General features: G+C 39.4%; 1 protein-coding gene across 1 annotated transcript in view; it reads left to right on the top strand.

Annotated features, from left to right (window-relative positions):
• Positions 1–23,767, top strand: part of LOC147747647 (ferric reductase 1-like) — a 400,432-nt gene that overhangs the window by 323,327 nt on the left and 53,338 nt on the right. The window contains exons 14-15 of the mRNA XM_086954577.1: positions 757–843; positions 14,844–14,935. Of these exons, the coding sequence (XP_086810703.1) occupies positions 757–843; positions 14,844–14,935 (179 nt within the window). The remainder of the gene's footprint in view (positions 1–756; positions 844–14,843; positions 14,936–23,767) is intronic.

Below are 23,767 nucleotides of genomic sequence, written 5' to 3'. Positions count from 1 at the left end.
AGCTGTAACTTTTCATTTTATTATTTTTATGGTAAAAATAATTTTTATATTTGATATATATACATACGTTTTTAACATTAATGCATGTTATTAATTTTCCCTGTGCTACAGGGAGATCTATGCCATGCTGACTGAAATCTCCAGTTATATGTAAAATTAGTATACTTACACTCATGAATTCAGTCTAGGATGTCTCCACCCCTGAATTGATTGGGAGGAGACCTGTTGGTCTACACTTTAGTGTAAATCTAAACTCGGAAATGGTGAATAGCAAAAAAGCAGACTAACATCTAGGTGCAGGAGTAGATCTACATATGTAAATTTACCTTTGTGAATAGGGTCCTGAATTCTGAAAGTGCCCTTGTTTGTGCTTGAGCTGCCAACAGTATAGCCAGAAACAGGACAAATCAACAACTACTCCAATCTTCAAAACTGGCACACAGTTGTGCTGTGCACTGCCTTACATATATATGGTATGGTCTAAATCTGTGATCCAACAAGCATCTCTACTACTGTGTTCCAGAGGGAAATATGCGCATTTTAGAAAACTTCTAGTAGAAGCTTTGAGTATTGAAACAGTTCATGTTTCATGCAACATATTTTGTGAATTTATAGTGCACAATGTAACCACTTTTGTAAGTGCAGAATTGTGCGTGTGGCATTTTGCTTAGTGTGTGAGACAGGCATCTGCGTTAATTCTATATTTTTGGTCTAACAATGGTGCACATAGTAACCAGCATATTTTCTTTTCTTTAGGCCCACATGTTTCTGATGGTCTTGAGTGTAATTGCAACTATAATTGCATTCATCCTAGCATTTGTGTCAAAGATGCGCTGGAGTGGTGTAAGTAAAACATGTATCTTTATAAGCCATCTTTGTTGTATTGTTTTTAGAAATTCTTTCTATAATCAAGATTTAATATTTGAACACGGAGGAATGGTAATATTTAAGAGTGATGTGTACAATATATAATGTTTGTGAAACCAAACTAGCAACAATTATGGAAAAAACATTGATTTCATGTATATAAAATTAAATGTATTTTTCTGATTGAAATTATTTAAATACATTTTACTGTAAACCACTTACTAGTAGACTCCAACTGCACAGTAAACTCATTTGGGAGAGATGTAGTTGACCAGTGATGCTGCTAATGTAGATACCTGACAAGAATACTACATTTAGTAATTTTAATAGAGACAAATTCCTTCTGAAGAGTTAACATTTCAACACCTGGACTACCACAATATAGTACAGAAGCTACTAGCGAATATGGTGAAGACTAAGAGATGGATGACTGAGTAGCACCCCCTGCAAGATCAATTCTGAAAAATGGTGTTGTCCAATGAAAATCAGAGCCAGCGACCTGAGAGCTAAATGACAGTAAAGTGAGGATGCAGAATGTGCAGTTCTCAAAGTGTAGGTGGTTCAACAGAAGTGCTGGCTCCTTGCGCCATACACAAGGTATGTGTGTGAGCGAGGAGCCGACAACACACCGAGAGTTGGCTTCCCTCACCGCACCCACTAGGACTACCTACACCAGGGTGACCAGTGGGCAGGGACACCAAGGATTTAAAAAAAGAAAAACTACTAAAAACATGCAGTGCACAGCCACACATTGAATACAAAAGGGCAGGAGCTGCTCATTACGGTCAATATTGTCCAATGAAGAGTCTATTTAAGTCGTTTTTTTCCTTGTGGTGCCCCAAGGAGGGACAGGGCACCACCAACATTATTTTCCAGTGGTGTGGGGGGCTGTACGGAGTGCAGCAGCACCTTTCGAAAGTGATTTAGAAACTCACCCTACATCTCCTAGGACCTCACAAGCATGGCTCCAGGACAGTTTATTATTGAGAATTAAGCATTCCTGAAAGTTGGGCTTGGTGCTTTTTAGCTTTGGGGTGCAGGGATGTTAGAAATTGGGTTTCTGGTCGAAAGAGGCATGCACCCTGTCAAAGCAAGAACCACAGTTCTAGTCAGGGTAAGTCAGATACACACCATAAATTAACCTATGCTTACCCTCCGGTAGCTTGGCACAGAGCAGTCAGGCTTAACTTAAGAGATAAAGTATTTGTGCAACACTTCAAAAAGTAACACAGCGGAAACACCACAAAATGATTTCACACCAGTTTAGAAAAATATATTATAATTGTATAAATAAAACCAGACCAAAACAACAAAAATCCAATTTGTAGAAGTTGAGACATGAATTTATAAAGATTGAATGCTCAAATAACGCTTGGAAGCAAATAGCGCTTAAAGAGTTAATTTGTCTCACTGAAGATTTCAGGCAAAACGCGATGGAGCACGGGCCGGATACAAGAGGGTCCGCTTACCAATGTTAAATTCAGCAAGGAGCCTAGGGGGTTCTATATCAGCCAGGTCAGTCCCCCACTCACTAAATCAAAAAACAATGATGACCTGACCTAGGTGCTAGAACAGATACAAATGGACATATGTCTGTCTATAGCTGCCACGACTTTGTGTGCAGCATGGGCAATTAATCATATACGGTCTTCCACTGTAGGTCCCGGTTCTATTTATACAACTGTTCCCTATTAGTGCAACCCAGTGTTAAATGTGATGAATAGAATCCACAGTGCCAAATAAAGTGCCTAAATTACAAAAAATGTGTACAAAGGTACGGGGTGCCTCTGCTTACCAATGTACCTTAATCCTGGTTGCAACACAATATGCATTGATTTTTCTCCCACAAGGATTGCGATGCATTGGTTCCAAAGATGAAGCTTTGGTTCCGAGGTGCGTTGGTTCGAAGCTGGTGCAGCGGGTTTCTCCATACAAACAAAGAGATGCATTGATTTCAGCAGTGGTGGCGATGCAGCAGTTCCGATAGCGATGTGCTGGTTCCAAGTGTGATGCGCGAGTTCTGTTCCTGCAACAGTGGCAATGAGTATGTTCTGCTCATCGCAGCAGAAGATGCTTTGTTTCCACTGGAGCAAGCACTGGGTTCACTTCCAATGAACCAGGCACAGGAACAGGGTGAAAGACTTTGATGTCCCTGAGTCTTTGAAGAACAGGAGGCTAGTCCGAAGATGTGGGTCCAGCCAGGGAAAGCAGCAGGCAGCACAGAGGACAGAAAGGCAGCAGTCTTCCAGAGCAATAGTCCAAATGTGTCACAGTCCTCAGCACAACAGTTGTCCTTCTTTGCAAGTTGGTTTCAGGTCAAGAAGTGTACTGAATTGGTAGGGTCAGAGGTCCAGTTCTTATACCCAGTTCTGCCTTGGAAGTGGGGGTGAATTCAAAGAAGGCTCTTTGGAGTGCACAGAGTTACTTGCTTCCTTCCCTGGCTGCAAACTCAGTACAGGGGGTAGGCAGCCCTTTGTATATAGGCAGGGTCCATCCTATTCAAGTGTAAGTATGAGGCTGTGCCCAGCTCCTCCCACCTTTTCACCTAGGAAGATGCATGAAGTCATAACCAGCCTTCCTTTGTGTTGGACTGTCTAGAGAGAATACACACAGTGATATGTTGCCCACCCAGCGATCATAGACCGGCAGCAGACACCAAAGGGCTAAGAGTAGGACAATGTCCATTTCCTAAAAGTGGCATTTTCAGAATTGTAACTTTGAATGCATCTTTACCTTTAAAGAGGGTTTGTCATTACCATTCCAGAGGTATTAAACACGACAATTCTACCTTCTCTCAATTCGGAATTACAGCTTATTAAATGTAATATGAAATTCCCAATGTTAACCTAGTAGAGGTGTAAGCCTCCCAGTGGTAAAAAACAAGTTTGGAACTTTTTCACTACCAAGACATGCAGAACTCATAAGAGCTTGTCTACCTTTTGATTTCCCGGCTTCCTGCCCCATGGGCTACCTCTGGCCTACCTTAGGGGTAACTTATATGTAATAAAAGAAGAGTTTAAGGATTAGCAATGATCAATTCAGTTTAAATGAGTTCCTAAATAAATACTCCCTTCCTTCTCTTTCCAACACGGATCAAGAAGTAATGGTGTTTTTTTTTTTCTATTAACGAATTGGAGTTGGTAGTAAAAAATCTGCCAAACGGTAAGGCCTGTGGTCCAGATGGACTTCCGGCCGAATTTTTCATCACATTTTTTGGCTGTCTTTCTAAAGTACTTCTTTTATTAGTAAATTTGATGCTTCAGGGGGGATTGATCCTGACATCCTTCTATGATGGTACAGTGGTCAGTTTTTTGAAAATAGGAAAAGAAGCAGAAGACCCAAACTCTTACAGGCCCATAACTTTATTAAACTCAGACTACAAAATTATTACAAAATTGCTTTCTATCCGTTTTAATAAGGTTGCGTCAGTTAATTCATGCAGACCAGAATAGATTCATCACCGGCCGACAATTGCTCACTAACACACATTATTTAGTAGAGGCACTAGATTTCTTTGAAACACGTAAGGTATCGGCTTTAGTTCTTCTTTTAGACGCAGAAAAAGCTTTCAATTTAGTAGTTTGGGACACTCTTTTTTTTTATATCGATTTGGTATTCCTTCTCAAGTTATTGCTTTAATTAAAAATCTGTACCAGGGGGCAAAAGCTCATATTCTTATCAATAAATCGATGGTAGGGTCAATCCCAGTTCAAAGAGGAACGAGGCAAGGTAGTCCTCTTTCTCCCACTCTTTTCGCTTTTTTTTATTGAGCCTTTACCCTCTGCAATAAGAAAAAGTAAAGATATTTCTCCGCCGATAGATGGTATGGATAAGATCAAACTGTACGCAGATGATATCATGCTTTTGTTGAAATCTGAGATGCAGTCGCAAGAACAAGCTTTTTCTTCACACAATTTGAAGCTTTGGGGGGGTATCGTATTAATAAAAGGAAAACTGAGATCATAATTTGCGGTAATACAAATCCAGATTTGCATCCAGATATTCAGAGATGTATTAACAATAAACCCAAAAGATATCTAGGGGTATATTTTACATCCTCACTTCATGATCTATATATGCTGAATTTTGAACCCTTAATTAGGAAAGTGCCTGATATGATTCTAAGATGGGAAGCACTGCCTTTATCCATTCTAGGCCGAGTGGCTTTAATTAAAATGTCAATACTCCCTCTATTTAATTTTTTGTTTTCTACCATCTCCTGTTCCCTTCCAGGCTATTTTTTTTCAAGAATTGAATCCCTTTTTTCAGCCTTCGTTTGGGCTAAAAAGACCCCACGAATAGCTATAGAAACCCTGTATGCAGATAAGGAACACGGCAAATTTGGTTTACCAAATTTGAAAGATTATTACTATGCATATTTTGCACAGTATCTCTCGAGATTTAAATATCCAGCATATAGAGGTGTATTATTTATTAATTTCATTTTTGATTTAATCTGTAAAGAAACAAAGATTCCTTCTCCACTCGCGATTTTTAAATCACCCATATTAGTCAGATATAAGACTTTGCGTTGGTTTCTCAAAAAGCGAGATGTTATGCTGAAAAGGTACTCACTTTCTCTCCTGACCTTAGTAACTCCATTAAGAGAGGCTGTCTTTGGAATGGGGACCAGATTAGAACCTGATATTATACACGCTTGGGCGAGATATGGGTTCATTAACTTATTTCATTTTATTAAAAATGGAGCTTGGTTGACTCTTGATGAGATGTCTTTGTTAATACATGGACATTTTCTTCTCATGGGCTCATACGCAGAATTTTATAGGTTAATGGGTTATATAGACATAACACAGATAAGCCAAATCTCTAATTTAACGAGTGATCTTTTTTGGTCCCCAGTATTCAAGAGGGCGGGAGCATGGAGGAAAAGTTTGGCGCAAAGTAGGGAGGAGGATTTAAGTGCCAAAGCGATTAAAAAATGGCAAAAGCATGAAAGCTTCAACTTAAAGGATACATTCTGGAAAACCCTAAATAAATTAAACTTCACGGTTCTTAGAGGTGCCAATTGGAGACGTATGCTTTTCTTTAGCAAATGGCTGTTGTATTATACGCCTGCAGTCATGTCAAAAATGTATAGTAATATGTTGCTTACTTGCTTTAGATGCACCCAACCGGATTTGACTAATTGGTCGCATATCATTGCCTCTTGCCCCAAAATTAAGGTTTTTTGGGAAAATATGTTTTTTATATTGCCTCAATATTTGCATTTTACGATTGTTAGTTATAATAATTTAATTATACTTGGAGTTGATCCAGAGCTTAATTTGGAAGATTCCTTAGTGAAGCTTTTGTATATCATTGTTGCAATTGCCAGATCTCTGATTCTTAAATATTGGAAAACAGAAATAATTCCAACAGTAGATGAGTATTTTCAAAAAATCAAGAGAGTTAGGAGCAGTGAATATTTGTATGCAAAAAGGATGGGAGCATTGTGTAAATTTACCAAAATCTGGAAAGATTATTTTGATTGAGAAAAATGTTCAGTACTGGATATTTGGAATATCATGTTTATGCTTAAATATAAATCCTTTGTGCGTTTTGTACTTATTTTGGGCAATTTTAATGTATCCTTGTTCATTATGGTCAGATTTAGTTGTGGGATTGTGAATTTTTGGGGGGATATTTTGTAATCATTATGCTATTGAATCTTTGCCAAGAACTCAATTAAAATATATTTAAAAAAAAAGGATCAGCAATGGGTTTTAAATGTCAAGTCTAAATGGCAGTGTAAATTGTACACACAGGCTCTACAGTGGCAGGCCTGAGACATGTTTAAAGTGCTACATATGTGGGTGACAGAATCAGTGCTGTAGGCCCACTAGCGGCATTTAATTTACTGTCCCTGGACATATGTAGTGCACTGTACTAGTGATTTTTAAATAAATTAGGTGTGCCAACTCTGGATACATCAATCAAGCCATGTTTTAGGGGAGTAGAACATGCACAGTAGCACTGTATGGCAGTGATAAAGTACTCGGAGTCCTAAGGCCAGCAAAACAAATCAGCAAAAATAGGAGATAAGCAGGCAAAAAGTTTGGGGGAAGACCACCCTAGGATGGCACGTCTAACAAGGGAATTCTAGTGGTTGGTCCTATGGCTGCAGTATGTGGCCTGAAAAAAATAAGGAAAGACTCTAACAAATGTGTGGATGCTTTTAAAAATGCTTTATTCAGAATACGTTATTGTCAATGATTATTGGTAATTATTATTGCAATCGTTATATTAATGATGAAACCTGATTATTGCTTCCATTGGGCTTAATGGTGATTTTTAACCTGTGATGACAAAGCCAATATGCCTGCATTATACATTGATGCGTGGCTCCTTGAGAAAACCAATAAGTTTGCTTTTTATATTGATGTGGTAACCTCTTGACATAGTATATGAGGCAGGTCTACTAGCTTTGACACCCCTTTATATTGTAAGGTTGCATCAGGTCAAGGTGGGGGTATTGGGATTGAGGTTCAAAACCCACTAGAGGTAATGTGATTTGAAAATGTCACTAAAGGTATTTTCATTTATCTGATGTATACATTCATAATTTAGTGCATAGTATTTAGTATGCTTTAGTTTGCTACCCTAAGAGACTCAAGTGCTACAATGCAGTACTTGGTTCCCAGTAAGGAGACAATAGTGGATCTATTACTCAACTAATAACCCACATTCTTAGTAAATACCTCTAATTCTTAACACATTATTCATGTGCATTAAACACAGCAAAAATATCCTCTATATTTTGCATACATAGTGCCACAGTTAAAGCCTTGAAAAGGTTGTAGATGATGATTATAGTTGCTTCAACTGCCCAGCAATATACAGGTGAGACTGGAAGTTCCTGTCATTAACCAGGACAATTGGTACCCGGTTGTCCAAGTCACCGTCATTAGCTGAGAGGACAGTGTGTGAGGCGGAGTCAGAGTTCCACGCAACACAGTTATTACAGTTGCAAAAAGATGTGAATGTCCATCCAGAGTTATTGTAAATACAGAATAATTTTATATTACCTCAGAAATATATAGATATATACAGAGTAAAACCGTGTATAACAAGAGAAAGCACTTCATCAAAGAACTCAATGGAAAGATAACAAAATGAAACTGACCCGGAAAAAATTGGCAATAAATTGCACACATTATATATTGTTTGTGATTACTAAATGGCTGGAAACACCAGAGGTAATCTGAAATAAGTGAGCTGTACAGTTCTGACTTCAGAAGTAGATAATTCAATGCAGTATATAATGTTTGAAAACATAGAAAATGGAGGTTCACACTCCTGCCACGAAAGCCTGATAATTTTGCCTCATTGCTAACCTTTCCAGTTCATGATATTCCTAATCATGAACATCAAAAATTGTAATAAGCAAAGAAACACAGTGGCCAAATGTGTAGCAATCAAGCCGTAGTGCAGCAAAAGTAATATAAATCATACTACTCACTAATTCTAAAACTGGTGCAAAAACGTGTTTGAGCCCATCACAGGATTGCAACTTGTGCGTAACCTGCACAAAGCAAGGGCTTTGCTCATCTAATATTCACCAATTAAAGACTCATGCAAATCGAAGGGCGCACATGCCCTAATTGCACACAGCAAAATGGGGGATAACATGTTATTAGCCCATTAACCCCATTCCACCATAGGCAATTAGGTGTAAATTGCACACTATGGGCATGATTCACAAAGGGCCTCCACACTCTTGGCGGGAGGCCCCACAGTCGTGGGGGCTCTCCAATTGTGCAGAATATCCTCAATGAGAAGTCATTTTATCTGACCAAGTCCTTCATTTCCAACATGTCTGTAATGGAACAGAAGAATAAATAACTGCTAAACAGATCTTCTGTCTTTAAAGGTATACAACATTTACCACGCATTTTTTACCATGCACTACACTTACAACGCAGGCATTACCACGCATACCATTACAACGCATTGCGCTGGGGGGCGCTCTAGGATAGGGAATAAGTTTAATTTTATATCCAACACCTTCCCTAGTATCCACGGGGACTGGAGTTGGAATATAAAATTATACTTACCACTATCCAGCACCTCAAAGCGCTATGCGTTGTAACGGTATGCGTTGTAAATACCGCATTGTAATGGTATGCGTGGTAATAGTATGCGTGGTAACGTCATACATCCGTATTTAAAGAGTGACAGTACTTACCAGGAAAATGTAATGATAAAACCATCACTGATTAACCCCATAATTTGACTAGTGAGGATCATATACTGAAATTATCCTTTGTAACCTTGTTTACTGCACTCATCCCGTATCTTTATTTTTTTATTATTGATGATCTACAAAACTAACACTTTGCATGCAAATTCCAAGAATCAGTATTAAAGTGCTACTTGCTTACTTCATGCAATTGCAAAATAATTGAAGGTATTTTACACAATATTAATCACTGTACCTGACCAATATGCCATTGTAAATTTGCTAGGCTTCAATACATGACTTGACAAACTTCCTCCACATTTTGTAACACTCATCCACTTTGTTAATTTGCCTATGAACCCAAAGTTTATGTCTGTTAACTCTCCACATTTAGTCTATTAGTATGGTAGAAGATTTCCAGAAATTAGTTATAAAAATCTGTGCTATTAACAATGACCTAAAAATCATGCATTTATTCTGAAAGCCTCTTATCGCCTTTTCATTTGCCAAACCAAAATTAATAATGTTTGGGGTCTGAAACAGCAAAAAACCCAATTCCTGACCCAAAAAATTAAAACTATCAGACCAATGTTTGGAAAGAGCAGAATGTTCCCAAAACATATACTTTGAATCTCCCTCTACTTTGTCATCACATCAAGGCAATATAGAGGTAGCCCAGAACATTTTTCATTAAGTTTAACCGTTTGTAATACAGCATCCATCTGTTGAAAAACATTGTTTGGAAATTAAAACCTCTCAACAATGACTGAGCTGTCCTGTTAATTTAGAAACGACCTTTGTGGTCATAAACCAAACCAGTTAAACCTTCTTACCTTTCGTTAATATGGCTTCTTCCCTCATGTATCCCTCCTTAGATTCATCCGAAAATTAATTTTACTACTATGATCTCTCTAATCCATTTCTAAAGACTCTTCCCTCCTCCATCTCCCCATCTCTCCTTTACTCATCCCAAACCTCCTCCTGCTACGATGATCTCCCAATAAACACTTTCTAGACTCTTCCCTCTTATAGTCCTCCAATGTCCTTTTCAATTCAATTAACAGACTCACATGTTCACCGCTCAAATTAACTCATATTTCCCTATACTAATTTACCACTAATTCTTTTTGGTTCCGGATTAGCGTGCTACTCGCCGAAAAGCAATTTGATGCGGTGTCAGGGGTAGTAAGAGCTATATAAATACAAGAACAGTTGCTCAATAAAGGAAACCTAGTACCAGCCAATACATTTCCTAGCTCTGAAGTGGAAAGTGTAAAATAATTTTAAGATATTGCCTGCAAAAAGGTCTAGTATTTCGAAGCACCTGTGAGGCCATTTTGGTGTCACAACCTTGGAGAGATTCCACAGTCAGCCAATGACGTTTCATGAGGTAGAAGCTTTCCTCTATTTTTTCCTTATAATTGTTAGTCTTATACCGAACTCTTTTTGGTAGCTTAACAACTGGGCAGATCTGGACGCCGCCGAATTTGTGTTGCAAAAAGCACTAGATAGTACAGAAGAGATTGTAGAGGCCTAAACCACCCCATCCCTTTACTTTTAAAATCTTGATCCAGACTCTGGATTATTTATGGGCCTAAATAAAACTGGAAACATTTAATTTATTTTGGCACAAAAGCATTAGATAATAGCAGGGAAAAGTCATAAAAAACAATCATGAAGGAAATATTGATATTTTAATCCGGGAAACATGACCTATTGTTGCTAGTGGGAAGTTGCCCCACTGCTACAACAGGTTTGTAACTTTTGTTGATTAATGGTAGAGAGTTTGCATCACAGAGAGCATTAGCATTTACATTTTGCTAAAATTGTAAACAAAAATTTCCATCTCAGCAGGCCGAAGGCATTGTTCACATCTAATAAAATAGCTGCATAAGATCAAGGGGCATTTTATTGATCTCGTCTTTTCTACAAAGTCTCTATATACAACAGGAAATACTTTTAGTAACTTGTAAAAAGCAATTCCATCCGTTTGTCATGTTTTGACAGATTTTCGGTCATTTACGGACATTAGACGTCTAGTATTTGGACTTCGCGGAAGCTGAGACTTACTTAGGAAAGTGCAGCAGCATGTGCACTTCTCTAAAACTAAAAACTAATTTTCGTGATTAGTTTGGCTTATTTGAGACATTCATAGGTTTTCTGTAAGGAAGTGATGAAAGTTGTGCAATGGCCAAGACTCAGATAAAAGCTTACAGAAAGGATTGTCCACAGATTAACAACTAACGCTTGAAGAAAAATGTAACATGGATGTAAAACCACTTATGTGACTGTATGTGCTGTAGAAATGTGTGTAAAAGAACAAAACCCACTTTGTTTGCAAATATAATGCCAGATTTAACACCTATAAGTCAACTAAAGTCTTATTTTGCTAAAGTATGTGAAGAAATACCTACAAACTCAATTTTCACAAGATGCAGATAAATAAATATAGCAAAATCCCAGTGGAAACATTGCATTTTGATTATATAAGCTGCTTTTGAGACTTTTGTGAATTGTTATAGTACTTTCCTAACCTCGATCTAGTGTTTAGCAAGCAGCCTAATCCCTTTGTTCAGGAACATCGTTTTGTGGTCCACAGTTAACAGTTGTGCTTTATACCTCTTTCTCCCTAGAGCACTCTTGACAACTGTTAAACATTAAAGGCAGGAGTATATTAATTTTCAGGAAGGCAACTGACCCACACACAGCTTCTTTTCACTCTGCTTAGCAGTTAGTGTCTTTGGCCCACGTCACATTTTCGGCTGTATGACCACTGCTTCCTCTGCGGTCCACCCGCCTGATTATATGAGCGGCAAGACTGCCACTAGACCAACACCATCACTGACAATTCAGCTACCACTGCGGGAGAAGCAAAAGCATCCCATGAGGCGGTGAAGGCATTTTTCCTGACATGCGAATTATGACCTGGCTTTCTGCCGACCTTTTCCTGGTGGTGACACTGCCATGCAAGAGTCAGCAGAAAGGCAGGTAATGAGGGGGAAAACTGTCTCCAGGGCAAATGTACCTTGCCAGATGTAACTGGTACTCATCTTTTTACCTCCAATGCCTTCATGTCGGGTGTGCACACTTTTTCTCACAACATAATTCAAGGAAGCACTACGCCCGACTGGCTAGAGGCAGTGCAGTATGGCCGCAATGGCTTCAGGCTCATTACCCGAGCCGAAGCATACCACCACAATGACTCGCCGCCGACACACCGTCAGACCTGCGGAAAAGTCATAATACGTAGGGTTGGATGCCTTGTTTTATGAACCGCAAAAGTCGCAATCATCCCCTTAATATCTTTGCTTGGAAAGGGTCTAAGAATTTCTGTGCACCACTTCCAGTATGCGATGGATGACTGGCATTTCCTGGTAGTGTGGAATTTTAATTTGTAAGCAAAAGCTGCCTCTGATGGAGTTTGTAGGGAGCTGGTGTCGAGATGTTAGCATAATACTAAGGAGTGCTATTTTTGTTTGCTGCAGCACAAAATACGCTGCTGTTACAAAGCACCATTTCTAAAACAGGAATTTGGCCACATTGTAATAAAACAAAAGCAATAAAAGTGTCACGTCTTTAGTTTTATTTGCTTTTTTAAATTAGATTTTTCAGCAATCACAGTTGCGCCCACTGTTTAAAAAGATGCTGCAAAGAGGCACTTATGGTCTCTTAAGCATAGAGCTGATCAGAAAAGAAGATGGTAAAAAGTAAACCATCTGTTTGGAAGAATGTACGTCTTCCTGCCTGATAAAAGACTATAAATAGAGTTGTTTTCATCTTACGCATAAATCTCCTTAATTATTGTGTCTGAACAAATGCAAAAAGGGCTAAAGAAAATCGACTCTTGCTAACCCACAATGACAGAGGTCCTATCTAAAAGAGCCTGCTTGCACGTTGGACCTTCGCTTTTATGGATGGAGAGTGTAGATGATACTAGAGATGGCGAAAGCTATTTTAACCTGAAAGACGACCAGTAAACCAGTTGCACCGGGGAATTTGGACGTTTTACAGAGATTTTCCACAAACTGAACCCATGGACTGATGCCCTTAAGGTTTGGAGACTTTTGAAGCACTGGGGAAGAAGTAACAGTATTGTTCCAAAAGAAGAGATTTAGACATTTTAGTCTTTGGTGAATCTGAACAAAGTGGCAAAGCTGCTAAGAAAAGATTTATCCTCACTGGCTATATGCACCATAATCTTAATCATAATCTTCCAACTTTGTAGTTTTTGACGGCGAAGTTTAAGTCTCATCTAGGGCCATGAGAAATACTTTTCTAGTCTTGTGAAACGTTATCTAGCAAAAGCCTTTCTCAGCTAAAGATATTTGACCTCTAGAAACGTTTTGAAGCCCAAAGGTAAACTCTTTGACTGGGTTGAACAGTTATCCTTTTTTGGCCCTGCTTTCTTTACCATTGGCCTTAAATGATACCAAGGTCCTGGTGCTCCCTTACTCTTTTAATACATCTTTTGATTATTTTCACAGACAAGAACAAAATACAGTTTGTCACCAACAGTTCAATTTACAGCATTCCTCTACTGGATGACCTTTCCTCCCTGGGGTATATCGATATAAATGTCTGTGTCTCTCCCTTCCTCAATCATCTATGTTGGGGGGCATTGTGCCTATGAGAGTCCACAATTTCGCACATTACCCCTTTAGTCCCCGAAAAGGCCTCCACGCCGACCATATTTTCTCTGATTTCATGAGGCAGACCCTCTCTTCATAGACCACCTTTTCCACCAGTGTGCACCAGTTCATCTCCCCCTGCCATTCAACGAGGTTCAGTTGCATGGCCATCCCCATATCCTGGCAATGTTTTGTTTTGCAACTGTCCTAGGCCTGTTTTGCAACTGTCCTAGCCCATTCCTCCTTATCAAATTCACCCATGTCTTCCTCCCAGTCTGTCTTTACCTTCTGGAGAATGTCTGGAGAGTTATTGAGTATTTTCCTGGAGACCAGGGACATCAATCTTTTCCCTAGATCATCCAGCGTCAGCTTCTCCTCTAAGGAAGTCGCCTCCTCCAGTATTGTCCCAGTGTGCACAGAGAGCGTGTCTGATCTGTAGGTATCTATATTTTTCAGATGCTGACAGTTGGTAGTCTGGTGCTCCCTTAATTTTGATGATGTGACTGTGCTCCGTTGAGGAGTGTCAGCCTAATGGAGGCAAACATTTATCATTTTTGTTATTTCCTATGGAACCGTTTTAAATAACAGCTGATCCTTACGCACAATTTTCCACTTTTTAGTGTCATTTTTATCATGAAATGTTATTCCTTTGTACAAATTTGGTATGGGAAGTCCAATTTGTTTATGTACTACTTGTAATGCTGCTGTTCAAGTACAATGTGTACTTTTCTCTGTGTCCTGCACCAACTAACCAATGGTGAGCCAGGTATTTCCTGCAGAAACCTATTTACTTAGTAGAAAATTAGATTATTTGGACTTTGTGGGGGTTCAGCCTCAGCTCACATTGGAAATGCAGCCTCTTTCTCCCACAGTTTATCTATTTTCCTACATAATTGCAGTGAGTCGTTACAGCTGTATTTAGCACCAGAGTCTACATGAGGACCCAAGGCCTAGTTTACATTAAAATGGTAGGTCATAATCAGTAAAAAAAAAACTTAGGATGCAATATACAAAGTAATCCGAGTACACTGTACAAGTATGTATTTTGAGTCTTTCTTTACAAGGTTGTTAGCCTCCTTTAAGGCCACGCAATAATCCTAGATAATTAACAATGTTATCTTCATAGTGCAAGCAAAAACGTGTTTACAATGCATTCTCTTTACCCACAGGGTGCTCATCCTGTCCTCGGATGTATTGTTATGGTTCTTTCCTTCTTCCAGCCAATCCTTGCTCTGTTTAGGCCTGCGCCAAATGCAAAGAGGTCAGTGAATGAAAATCCTAATTATTCAATGATTTCATGTAACATTGCACCTTCAAATGTTAGGAAAATGGATTATCAAATGTACAATAAGGTTAGTACAGTAAACGAAGCGATGAAAAGGACAAGCCCTCTTTAGCTTACAGTATTACTGGTTTTCTATGTATTGTATAAATATTCATATCACCTCTGTAAACAATGCAGGTTAGTGCCTAGAAGATATATTTCACAATACTTAAAATATTGCAGCATAGCTAAGTTGTTTCACCTGTTATTATCCTTCCATTATGCCATTTGTTACAGACACTATTAGTAGTTCATTTCTGAATGTGGAAAATGTGGTACAGAGGCAGCGGAACCTATTGTTGGATAAGGCCTCAGTGTGGGACACAGTGGAAGCAATGACTTGAAGCATATGTAAAGACTGGCTACGAGTTGCTTTATATTACCACTGTGCATGGAAGACTGGAGTTTTCTCACACATCCAGGTCTTTCAATGTAGGGTGCCATGCATATACTTATTAGTAGTGACAATTGATTACCCAAAAGTATTCAAGTTAATGCATGTCACTAAGGAAATGTTTAGCTGTTATATTAGTTTGCTTAAATTTGTAATACAATACTGTGTTCTGAAATCTCCATCTTTTTGGATACATCCGTCTATCACTGTACTTTTATATCCTGGTAGTGTATTTTGTATAGTGTTTATGTAATATAACAACAGTAATGGTAACAATCTTTTATCATTTCATATGTGCGTGTGTGTGTGTGTCTGTGTGTGTGTGCTCCTGTGTGTCTGTGTGCAAGGCACTAGTGGTTATTTCCAAGCTGTGTGTGCAGAATTTTGCATGAGGGATTCCTCTTAAACAATGCCTACCTTTCCCATAGGATAACATTGGATTACCCTATTACATGTAATAATGACTAACTTTTGATTAGGAGCAGGTAGGAATGTCATGTTTGGACCTAAATTAATTATAAATTAAAATCCTTTAAGGTAAAGATGGATTTTAAGTCACAATTCATAAAATTCCACTTTTAGAAAGTTGGTATCTGCCGGTCCTAACCATTTCTGTCGCTGCCAGGGTCATAAGTTAACTTCCTGTGAATTGCTTAGCTGTTGGCCTTGCGTATTCCTCTAAAACAGTGAGACAAAAGGGGATGAGATGTTGACAGGATGGGCCATCCTTACAGGATGGTAGGGGTGGAGCTGTTTCCTGCCTCACTTACATTTTAATTGGCAGCCTCTAGCACACACACAAAGGAACGTGAAACAAGTCTTTTGACATCCCAGGCTTTTTAGAGCATTGGCAGGGAAAGGGAAGAACTTTACATAACCAGAAGTGGGGGTAGCCTAGAACATTCTCTCACTTCAAAGGATGGCACTTGGTATAAATATTGGATTCTCAGACCAACTCTTCAGTGCACACCTTATCTGTGGAAGACTTCACAAGGACTGCTGGGCCCTCAGAAAACTACCCTACTGCTTGAGGCCTGCCTTTCTCCCCAAAGGACTGCCCTGGTGCTAGAGGCTTGCTTTGCTGTTTTAATCCAGGACTACCAAGGGCTTGTTGGTGGGTCGTCTGTGTGAGCTGTAGGGACATAGGAAGTTCCAGAGACCTTAAACCCTGCACCTGGCCTCTGCTGGAGTGAGTCCTAACTCTCCCTAGTGGTGCCCCCAGGTCCTAAACCCTTGGAAGTTGTGTTAAAGGTCCTGCTCTTGCCTAACCCTAAGACTTGGCACTTAGAAATATTTTTACCAAAAAGTGCCAGAAGAACTAACAGAAGACTAAGACATACCTGCCAGTCGATCCGCCCAAGGTGCATCCCCAGTCGGCCTGACTTTGTGGTAGCTCCCGCCATGTTCTTCTTTGCAGCAGCAGATACTGTTCAACTGGACCTCCAAGCAATAGTATCCAGCCTAGAGGATCCCTCTTCAGCTACAGCTTGAGGCTTCATTCCGCTGAACTACAAAAAAGCTGTCTAAGTCTGAAGATAAAAATCTTTACCCAGTGAGAAAGGGAGGGGGCCATTGATGATGACAACCTCCTCAGCCTGGAAATCCAGTTGTTTTCTTCGTGCTCAGAGCTTTTTCCTGCCATTATCGACCACCAAGACTTTGTCCAGCAGCTCCCCATTGGACAAAGTGTGGTGCCTTGCCCCCCGAACTCTACCTTCTTCAGGGCCTTTCTTCAGAATTTCTTCTAAGACAGAAGGTATCCTAGTGCTGGCTCCAATCCGTCGCAGTCTGCCTTAACTTTTTGACTTTGCCCTGATCTTGCATGACCAGATACCAGAGTTTGGCACTTTGATCTTTTAGGCGCTAGATTCCACTAAACGTTGAACTATTCATAACTCCTGGTCTACTGATTGGAATTAGTTCATTTTGGTGTCATTTTATTTATGAGAATGTCCTCTATTTTCCAAAATTGCTGTGGAATTTTTCTTGTTTTGTGTTTTCTCTTTATTACGGTTTGTGTGCTGCGTAAATAGTTTACACATTGCCTCTGAGGTAAACCTGACTGCTTCTGCACTAGGCACAGGCTCAGTTAAAGACATTTGTGGTTCACCCTCACAAGGATTGCGATTGTTTTTTTGAGTTGGGTTTCCAACCCCTCACCCAATAACCTGATTCTGACATGAAATGTAGTGCAGGAATGACAACCCTTCATATTAATGTCAAGCTTTAAATATTACCAAGAATAAAAGAGAATAGATCTCCACCACATTTTGTTATTAATCATTGTAACAGTTACTTTATATAGAAAATATATGTTTAAAAAAGCTTAAATCCCAATATTGTTGTTTTAGTAAAATTCATAAATCATTTATAGCAGATGCAAGCATAGTTTGTATTATACAAATATCTTTTAAATTTGGTTAAGTACAGAACGACATCAACAAAAATGTATTAATCATTGTAACGGTTACTTTATATAGAAAATGTATGTTTAAACAAGGTTAAATCCCAATGTGGTTATTTTAGTAAAATTCATAAATCATTTATAGCAGAAGCAAGCATAGTATGCATTATACAACTATCTTTTAAATTTGATTAAGTACTGAACTACATCAACAAAAATTAAAATTATGTTTGAATTGTACAAACCCCATAAATAATATCATAGCATTACTCTATCATTCCTGATGTTATACATTCGCCTGTTAATAACGCAGATGCAAGCATATTTTGCATTCACAAATATCTTTCAAATGTGGTTAATATAGAACTACGTATACTAATCAGTAGAGAAAGGATCACTTGTCCTGTACAACCTTAGGTCTGCAGACAACAAAGACGGGGGGATAGTTCTCCTCACGGCTGAAGGATATGACCAACAATGCAGGAGTCTACTCTCTGATGAAAAATTCTACAAAGTCTTGAATATAGACCCAACACCGAGACTACAGAGAACCATCATGATGATGGTAGAAGAAGGAGAGACTAACAATTGGATCACAAAAAAAGGAGACTATCTGGTGACCACGACACCCCGAACTCCTTACTTCTACTCATTACCAAAGACACACAAAGGCCGAGTACCACCACCAGGACGACCAATTGTGTCCGGCATAGGGTCTATTTTAGAACCCCTCTCTCAGTTTGTAGATCAATACTTAAGACCGTTGGTCCAAAAAAAACCCACGTATCTAAAAGATACCAGAGACCTTCTCAACCAACTACAAGATATTGAATACTCCCCTGATACTATGCTCTTGGTCGGATTTGACGTGGAGAGCCTATACACGAGTCTTCCGCAAGGGAAAACCATGGACACCCTCGAAAACATACTTTTCAACTCTGTCTGGACCTACCACACTCCCAGACACTTCGTACTGGAATGTTGCCGGCTGGCACTTATGGAGATTTTTTTCCAATATAAAGACATCCTGTACTTGCAATGCCATGGTACATCTATGGGCAGTACTTTTGCCCCTAGCGTGGCTGGACTTTATGTGAGTTCCTTTGAGGACCAACATATCCTAAATGAGACCAATAACCCCTATCGTCATCATATACTGTTCTGGAAACGGTATATAGATGACATCTTGGTCATCTGGCAAGGAGACCAAAACAGCCTTTTGGAATTCCACACGTGGCTCAACCAAAGAGATGAGTGCTTGAAGTTCACCTACTGCTCAGATTTCCTTGACATAACCATCTACGCTGAGAATGACACCTTAGAAACCCGAACTTTCTTCAAAACCACTGCAAAAAATAGCCTCCTTTCGTATAAGAGTTTCCACCCCCGTCCACTGAGGGAAAATTTACCATACAGCCAATCCTCAGGTTAAGGCGTAATTGCAGCAACATCAGTGAATATAAAACACAAGCTAATGATCTGTGTGAAAAATTGGAAGCCCGGGATTACCCGAGGAAGGTCATCAACAAATGCAAGAAACGGGCAAGAAATCAAAACCGAGAAGCCCTTCTAGAATCAGTACAAAAGCCTCCATCAGAGGAAATCCTCACATGTGTCACCACATACAGTGCTATGACTAACAACATAAAAAAGATTATAAACAGGAATTGGTCCATCTTAACTTCAGGCAACCTCACTTGGCCAAAACCACGTTTCGCGAACAAAAGGAGTCGCAATTTGAAAGATATTTTGGTCCACACTAGACCAGCCCCTAAAGCAGTCAGAGAACCCACTAACCTGTGGGGAGCCACTCAAGTGACAGGACACTACCCATGTGGTTCGTGCTCCGTGTGCAGCCTCACTAAACCCACAAAAGAACTCCAACTACTGCCAGATTTTAAATGGACTCTACGGAGCCATACAAATTGTAACACCAGTCATGTAGTCTATATGATTACGTGCCCCTGCAATCTCAGATATGTTGGCATGACCTGCAGGAAAGCCAAACAAAGACTTTGCGAGCACAAAAGCAATGTAAAGTGCAAAAAGAGTACCACAAAAATGGCTAATCACTATTTGGAAAAAGGCCACACAATACAAGATTTACATTGGGTTATCCTTGAGACCTTACCCAGAAAGGACAAGAATGCGGAGAGAATCCTCTTTGAAAAGGAGCAAAGATGGGTGCATAGACTTGGAACTGACCGACAAGGACTGAACGACAACATCCCTTGGCTCAGTCTATCAAAGAGATGAGGGAAAATTTACTACATCTCTGGTTATCAATAGTATACCCAACATAGCAACACCCCCCAAGAACTGAACAATATCTCCCTATAAGTAATGTGGGTCTACAACATATGGAAAACGACTAGAACACATTCCCTATCTAGCAGACAGGTGGCCATCTCCAAGAGATTCCCTGAAGACAGTATATCCATAGTGTAATACCAACATGGGTTATGAGACCAACACAACAACATCTCATAATTCCCATATTACCCTACTGCCCAGTCTTAACATTTATAAAATATACTCTCAGCCTATAACCTCTATCCAGGAGCAGTTCGTTAACATCACCTCACCCAAGCAAAAACAATGCCAGACTGTCCCGTTACAATATATATCCGGCTGATAACTCCCATCTGGGACGAATTCTTTAACATTACCGCACCCTGGCAGCATAATACCAGACTTCGCGGCATAAAAAGCGATTAGCTTTATTTGTAAGCACAACACCCATGGGCGGCAAACCAGTATCAGTATTATTATAATAATAGACACACAATAGTTGTCTTTGCGGAATCCGCATTAGATATGACTAATTAAATAATACTCCCCGAGGGCGACCATTCCCTTCGTCGCCTTGTGAATATTTACGTTAGGTCTCCATGGCAATACAGCTGGACCAATGATATCGCTCAAAACTACGTAACCGCAATGCCTAAAAGACTGACCCGGAAACAGAATTCTGTTTCCGGGTGGCTGAGAGCAGCGTAAACAGTGAAGACGCGAGGAGCAGACATAAGAGGTAGCGAGGATAGACTCGCAACACACGACTCAACCGCAAGTATCCTTGTAACTGTCTAAATTAATCCAAGTCTTCCTCCTTCCCCCTCCAGTCTCCCCCGAGCCCTCCACCCGACTGGAGCACGTAAAATATACGCGCAAGGTAACAAATTAACTCCTGATCCATCCGGAACCACTGGGAGTTGGCCACATGAGACTGGGCACAAAAAACATCTTTACATTTGTCCACCAGGTTTCCACATTAGTGTGTACACATGCGTGCTGCTCAACTATTTGTGACTTAACGAGATGATACACAATGGTGGGGTCACTTTACACCAGACCAAACTACCACTGAGTAGGCACCACCATTGAAGTGCGTTTTAGAAAAATTGTCGTTTGAACCACTGAGACACGACCAGAAAACGATAAATGCATGCATGATACACCAACCTCTGAGCATGCTATAGCCCTCTGCACGAATGTGGAGTGTGAGATGAGAGAGTTGACATTGCCATATTATACTGTTGGTTTATGAAGTATTGCCATTTTTTAGTTGTGAAACAATCTACAAAATAGCTAGACCCATTAAGCAGAATTCTGCTTGGTACATGTCCCATTGTAAATTCCCCCTCCCTCCCCCCTTGTATGTTAAAAGAATTTGTGTTATTTCTGTTACAGGTACACTGAGACCTTTACCATAAGGAAACAGGTTAATCATCCTATTTTCTAATCACCTTTTTGAGAGCACCTTTTTTCCCCTCCCCCCACGTTATTCACATAACGGTCCTGATGAATGCCCGTAAGTCCTAACCAAGGCAGACAAGGCAGAACCATGTCGACCCATTTTTATTTCCCCTCACAATATTTTATTCTATCACTCTAAGTGCACCTACGATTCATAAACAAATCATTAGATGCACTTTTTCAGAGTTATCTAAGACCCGAACCCAGACTTGACACATTTTTCCATCTGGTTTTCCGGGCTTTTTAAGATCCCCCATCACTGGCTCACTACTGTTCCAACCTTGGGTAAGAACCTCCTGGTGGAGGCTGCATAACACAACGACCCAATGATTATGCACACACGTGAATGAACAGCGGAGAACCAAGATATACCGCTTGAATACCATCCTACCCATCACGTGCATGAGGGTCTTTTACTTTTAGATGCTCGGCCGTAACTCCTGCAGACCTAAGGTTGTACAGGACAAGTGATCCTTTCTCTACTGATTAGCATACGTATTTTTGGAAACTGAAAGGATCCTCCTTTCCATCTCCCCCCCCCCCCCCGCCCCCTTCTGATTAGAAGATAATATAGAACTACATCAACACAAATTAAAAACAGTTATGTTTGAATTGTACAAACCTCATAAATAATATTATGGCATGACTCTAACATTCCTGATGTTGTACATTCTCCTGTTAATAAAGCACCGCATAACTCTAGTAATCTAGTAGGAAATTGAAATGAAAAACACTAAAAAAACAGGTGTTTCACTGAGCTAACACTAGGATATAATAATACATCCACAATTTACATTCAAGCTAAAACTACAATTAGTTGCTCTCAACATCAAATCACACTCTAAGATATTAACTACAATGCCTAATACCTTTATGTAAAAGATATTTAGGAGGAACTGCACTACTATATTATACTGTTTAGTACACTTTTCTCAATTATGTAAGTTAACACAGCTTATCTAATGACCCTGTATGGGCATTAAAGGTTATTCCTTTGTATGTCTGGCCTCCATCTCTGTTAGCAAGGGAAATAAGACCATATATGTACCAGAAGCATGATATATAAGTAGCGTTTTGGGTCATAGAAACAATACCAAGCACATTTAAGTCTACAAGGGACTAGCACTTGAATAACCTTAGGTAATGAAAACAATTGTCATTTTACAAATATCCCCAAGTGGCACAGACATCCATTTGAACTCTGTCATATAGCAAATGTGATGTCTCCTAATATGATATTTTTTGCCATTGCATCAGTCTGCTGTGTGCAGTTTAGCCAGATCTGTCTCAGGTTAGCCACAGGACGCATAAACAAAGGAACATAATTTTAGGAACTCTATAAAGGTGTAACAGTGTTCCCAAATGAATATAGCAAACCCCAGCCTTGACCGTGTATTTTCGAAGAAGCTACCAAACTTATTGTACTAAATCAGTTGCATAAATCTGAATCATTTTGAATTGTGTATCGTCTATTGTAAATGTTTCATCATTATATGAAAAATGATTTACAAAGCACATGATATATCTTATAATACAATAGATATTTTCCTAACATATATTCATATTTCCTACGCTAAAGTATCTATTTTACAAAAAGCCGACTTTGTGCACTCAGTCCACTTTACAGGCCATAGAAACGTATTATCCAACTGTAAGCACTCCTATATGCCTAGCAAAGAAAGTTTGTGGGTGGCAGAAGGTATATGGTATCCAATATTTTATGATACTTTAGAATGATAAAATTCTGCGCTTTAAATTCAAAGGCATATCCTAGTTGCAGAGGAATGCAGAAGACTAACCAAAATGCAACCATTGCACTATGTTTTTAAATAGAAACTGGAATCGGAGGCAAATCTTTCTTTATTGGTTGGTTAATCATATTTAGTTAGACTGATAAGTAACTGTGACAGCAGTGATGTTGCCTGGTGTGATACATTTGAGGCTCTTATAAGCATTTCTCATTAATCAAACATCACATGCTTCTATCCAATTCTTTAAATTAAAACCCATTACATTATGAAGCAGAGCAGGGGATAAATAACGTTGGATCTCTTGAGGTGGTGGATGGATATTATCGGCAACACTATAGGAATAATGAATTATCAGAAAGCGATGATCTGAGATTCGCTTATTGACAACTGTTGTGAGTTTTCATAATGATGAAAAACACTGACTGCACATAAGTGTTTACAACTGGGCTGCGTTTAACCCCTTG

This window comes from Lissotriton vulgaris, chromosome 1_1, assembly GCF_964263255.1.
Source record: "Lissotriton vulgaris chromosome 1_1, aLisVul1.2, whole genome shotgun sequence".
Lineage (NCBI taxonomy): Eukaryota > Metazoa > Chordata > Amphibia > Caudata > Salamandridae > Lissotriton > Lissotriton vulgaris.
This window is presented reverse-complemented; position numbering and strand designations above follow the sequence as displayed.